We start from the raw sequence: 4764 nt of genomic DNA on the forward strand, positions 1-4764 counted from the left end.
TCTGGGAAATGGAGGCTTTTGCAGGATCTGCGAAAGGTTAATGAAACTATGGAAGTCATGGGAGCATTACAACCAGGATTGCCTTCTCCCATGGCTATTCCTAGGAATGCCCACATAATAATCCTAGATTTAAAAGACTGCTTTTATACTATTCCTCTAGCACCTCAAGATTGCCCTCGATTTGCTTTTAGTGTTCCATCTGTTAATTTTTCCCAACCAATGCGCAGGTATCATTGGAAAGTTTTGCCACAGGGTATGGCCAATAGCCCCACCTTGTGCCAGAAGTTTGTTGCAGCAGCATTGTTTACGGAGTTTTTCTGCTATGGGCCTACCTAAATGCATCAAAACAGACAATGGCCCTGGATATGTTGGCCGCAATTTTCAAACCTTTTGTGCCCAGCTGCGCATCGTACACAAGACTGAAATCCCATATAACCCACAGGGCCAAGGAATTGTTGAGCGGGCACATCAAACCCTTCAGCACCAACTGAAAAAATTAAAAAGGGGGAGTTTGTATGCTATTACGCCTAACAATCTTCTTAGTCATGCTTTGTTTGTTTTAAATTTTCTGAGCCTTGATAAAAATGGAAAATCCGCAGCTCAACGTTTTTGGCACTATGATAATAAAAAGGCACGGCCATTAGTCAGGTGGAAAGACCCGCTAGAAGGCAGATGGCATGGGCCGGATCCAGTTCTAATATGGGGGAGAGGTCATGTTTGTGTTTTCCCGCAGAATGCCGAAGCGCCGCGCTGGCTCCCGGAAAGGTTGGTACGCACGGCAGAGGAGAGCACTGGAGGAGCGAATGAGACAGCTCACAATTCAGGAGACGGTCCCGCTGCCGACAGCTCAGCAGATACAGGCACTGTTACAGATGGCGTGTGAGAATGCTTCCAACCCTTCCCCTGCCTCTCCTACTAGTATATTAATTTCATTATTACTTCTTTTAAACCAGATAAGTTCCATGGAAGCCAGTATCTTCTGGGCGTATGTTCCTGATCCCCCTCTTTTACAGCCCGTTGGATGGGAAATGAGTTCTGTTCCTGTGTATGTGAATGACACAATACTTTTGGGGGGGTTTTCTGATAAGCATATTTTTCCACAGAATGCCAGTATTTCTTATACAGGGTTTTCTTTACAATTACCAATGTGCTTTTTCCGAAATCATAATGTTTCAGGATGTCTTACTGTTACAGATGCAGAATACTTTGGTTATGATTATGACCATGACCGCCGTAATTGGATAGTGGATATTCCTAGCATTACGAAATCCACAGGATATGCACGACGAGTCAATGGAACCGGACCTAAAGACATTCCATTTTGTGGCCTGGGGGTAAAAGGACGATATATAGCTGTGCCATGGAAACTTTGTAGAGATGAGATTGCTACTGTATATTCTATTACTAATGACACACATTCCCTTTGGGACTGGTCGCCAGACTCCAACAGGAACCCCGGCGGCAGACAACTTGCAGCTAGAATTTGGAATCTTGGTGGCACCACGGTGTATCAGACTGAGATATGGAAGCTGTTGGCTGCTTTCGGAACAGATGGGTCCCTTTTACAGACTGGAGGAAAGACCAAAGGAGTACTATCCTGGAGAGCGTATTGGTGGAATGAGACTTGGAGATATCCTCGGGCCTGCGTACCCTATCCCTTTATGATCCTTGTTGGCTCTGTGACTCTTTCTAAAAATGCTAGCCTATATCATGTTCATTGTTTTAATTGTACCCTGACTAATTGTATAAGAGGAATAAGAAATAATTCTGGAGTCTTGATAGTTAAACAACCACCTTTTGTTATGTTGCCTGTAAATCTTACTGAGCCTTGGTATGAAGAGTCAGGGCTTGAGCTGTGGAATAAGGTGCGTACAGCCCTTGCTAGGCCACGAAGGGGGATAGGATTAATAATTCTAGGAGTAGTAACGCTTATAACTTTAATTGCTTCTGCTGTTACTGCTTCTGTATCTTTAGCTCAATCTGTGCATACTGCTGGCATTGTAGACGATTTGGCAAAAAACACTTCAAAAGCTTTAGGGATTCAAGAAGATATAGATAGAAAATTAGAGGATAGACTAAATGCGCTTTATGATGCAGTAAGATTTTTGGGAGAAGAAGTGCAAGGGTTAAAGCTAAGAACAAAAATTAGATGTCATGCTAACTATCGTTGGATTTGTGTTACACCAAAAATTTATAATGATACTGAAACTCCTTGGGACAGAGTGAAATCACATTTAGATGGTATTTGGCATAATGAAAACATTTCCTTAGATCTATTACAACTTCATCAGGAAATTCTTGATATAGAAAATGCTCCTCGGGCTAGTATGGATTTGGCAGAAAATGCTGAAGAGTTTGTTAACAGTTTGTTTTCCAATTTTCCTTCGATAACCTCACTTTGGCATCTTTTTTCAGGGGTCGTGGCCATGCTTCTGGTATTAGCGCTTTTTGTGTGCATTACTCCTTGTATCATAAAGAAATTTGTCAAAGAGCTGTGGGACATCAAGGCTGTCCTACACAGTAATTATTTACGCCAAAAGAATCAGGCGTGCCATTTTATTAAATAAAAGAGGGGGAGCTGCGGGGAGCGGCTTGAAAGAGCTGACTCTGGGAGCTGCCTTGATTGATTGTCGAGGGTCTGTTCGCAGACATAGCTCTCTGTCCCGCCACCCCTCTGAAATTTACTATCCAAGTTAACTCCTAACAGACCATTAGTGAGCCTTGAATGCACACAAGGTGCAGATAGATGGCTTTGCACGACTGCCCTTAAGATAAGTAGGATGCCTTTGGCGCCAGGAGAGAGCTCTGGTGCTTGTTATCTTAAAGATGATGTACATGGGGAAGAATTTTCTTTGGGATGCCTCTCTTCTTGGTTTAGTATATATGTAACCCTGAGAAATAAAGAATCATCGTTGACTGCAGCGATCCTCTCGACCCCATCTGTTCTGTCTCCTTTTTTCTTAGCCTAAAGGAACGCGTCGTGTTGCTCGCTGAAATCTTCCGGCTGGCCCGGCAATAGAGTATAAGGATTAGGCACCACGGGGTGTAAAGGAACCACAGCCTCATTTATTATTCGTAAATCTTGAACTAATCTCCATTTATCATTTGATTTTTTTACACCCAAAATAGGAGTGTTGCATGGACTGTTACAGGGAACTAATAGTCCCTGCTCTTTTAAATTTTCAATGATGGGTTTTAACCCTTCCTTAACCTCAGGTTTCAGGGGATACTGCTTCTTATGTGGGAATAAGTGTGGGTCTTTGAGCTTGACAACCACAGGAATAGCATTTTGTGCTCGACCCACAGATTTTCCATCAGCCCATACTCTAGGATTTACATTTTGTTCAACTAAAGGGAGAGAAAGGGAAGGCTCCATATTCATGAAAACAGAGGCATGGACCTTGCTCAGTATATCCCTCCCCAAGAGGGGTGAGGGTGATTCTGGCACGATAAGAAACTCGTGTGAAAATAGCACAGAATCCCAGTTGCATGATAGAGAATAACTGAAGTAATACCTTTTGGCTCGTCCAGACAGTCCCATTACGGAAGCGGATCGGGAAGAAAGTGGGCCAGGGGCTTCAGTAAGCACGGAGTAAGTTGCCCCAGTATCTAAAAGGAAATTGACGGATTGGCCTCCCACTGTTATTAATACCCGGGGTTCCTCAGGTGTAATTAGGACGGGAGCTTGTGTGGGGACCCCCGGGCACCTTCAGTCCTGATTGTCTTGAGAGTCAGACCCCTGAGACCTACGCCTCTGGGGGCAGTCTCTCCTCCAGTGTGGTCTCTTGCAGACCGGACATGGAGCCGGGGGCGGCTTAGATGCTTGAGGGCAATCCCGCTTGAGATGCCCCTCCTTTCTACAGCAATAGCAAGCCCATCCCTTTTCACCTGGGTCCCTCTGGGCATTTTTCTCAGGCTGCTTAAGAACGGTTTTCATAGCCATTGCGAGGGCTTCCGCCTTTTCCTTCGTCTTTCTCTGCCTTTCTTTCTTTTCCTCATATTCCCTACCATAATAGACTGTCTGAGCCAGTTGTAACAGATTATCTAAAGACTGATTTGGTCCATACGCCCGTTTTGATAACTTACGGCGAATATCTGGAGCTGACTGAGTGAGAAATCTATCCTTTAAGATCACTTTTCTTTCTTCACTTTCGGGATCAATCTCAGTGAATCTGCGAAGGGCTTCTCTCAGTCTATCTAGGAATTTACCAGGAGCTTCTTTTTCCTCCTGTTCTATGTCTGCCAGTTTGCCATAGTTTAAAGGCTTAGAACGCGCCTGTCTGAGTCCTTCCAGAATACATCTGACAAAATGACTCTGATCCCATCTTCCTTTAGCAGTGTTATAGTCCCAGTCTGGTTCTGTAGCTGGGACCGCCTGACTCTCAGTGGGGAGGGCAGTTATCTCGTCTTCCCTCTTTTCTACTGATTTATTACCAAGCCATTCATCTCCATAAGCAACCGCTTTTTCCAAAACTAGAGCCTTTGAGTCGGGAGTCAACGTTTGTCCCAAGATATACATCACATCCTTCCAAGTGAGGTCATAATGCAGAGTAACACCTTTAAAAGCTCTAATATATTTTTCTGGGTCTTTTAAATAGTCTCCCAGATCTTCCTTAATTTTTTGTATCTCTTGATAAGAAAAAGGCTTATTAACTCTCATAGACTGATAATTTCTCCCGGTGGGTACTTCATGAAGAGGCCACAGCATGAGTGGCTGTCCCTCAGTCTCTGGCTGCTCTGCGCATATCCCAGGGATAGATTGGA

At 44.1% G+C, this 4764-nt stretch overlaps 1 protein-coding gene across 1 annotated transcript; it reads left to right on the forward strand.

Annotated features, from left to right (window-relative positions):
* The first annotated feature begins 734 nt into the window (after window positions 1-734).
* LOC122702863 (endogenous retrovirus group K member 21 Env polyprotein-like) lies at window positions 735-2567 on the forward strand. The gene has a single exon (XM_043916785.1). The coding sequence runs from the start codon at window positions 735-737 to the stop codon at window positions 2565-2567; it is 1833 nt and encodes a 610-aa protein (XP_043772720.1).
* Window positions 2568-4764: the final 2197 nt, after the last annotated feature.

Source organism: Cervus elaphus, chromosome 1 (assembly GCF_910594005.1).
Source record: "Cervus elaphus chromosome 1, mCerEla1.1, whole genome shotgun sequence".
In the NCBI taxonomy this organism is placed as follows: Eukaryota; Metazoa; Chordata; class Mammalia; order Artiodactyla; family Cervidae; genus Cervus; species Cervus elaphus.

Excerpts from the sequence above, each read along its gene's own strand:
- LOC122702863 (XM_043916785.1), top strand. The coding sequence starts at position 735 with ATGCCGAAGCGCCGCGCTGGCTCCCGGAAAGGTTGGTACGCACGGCAG.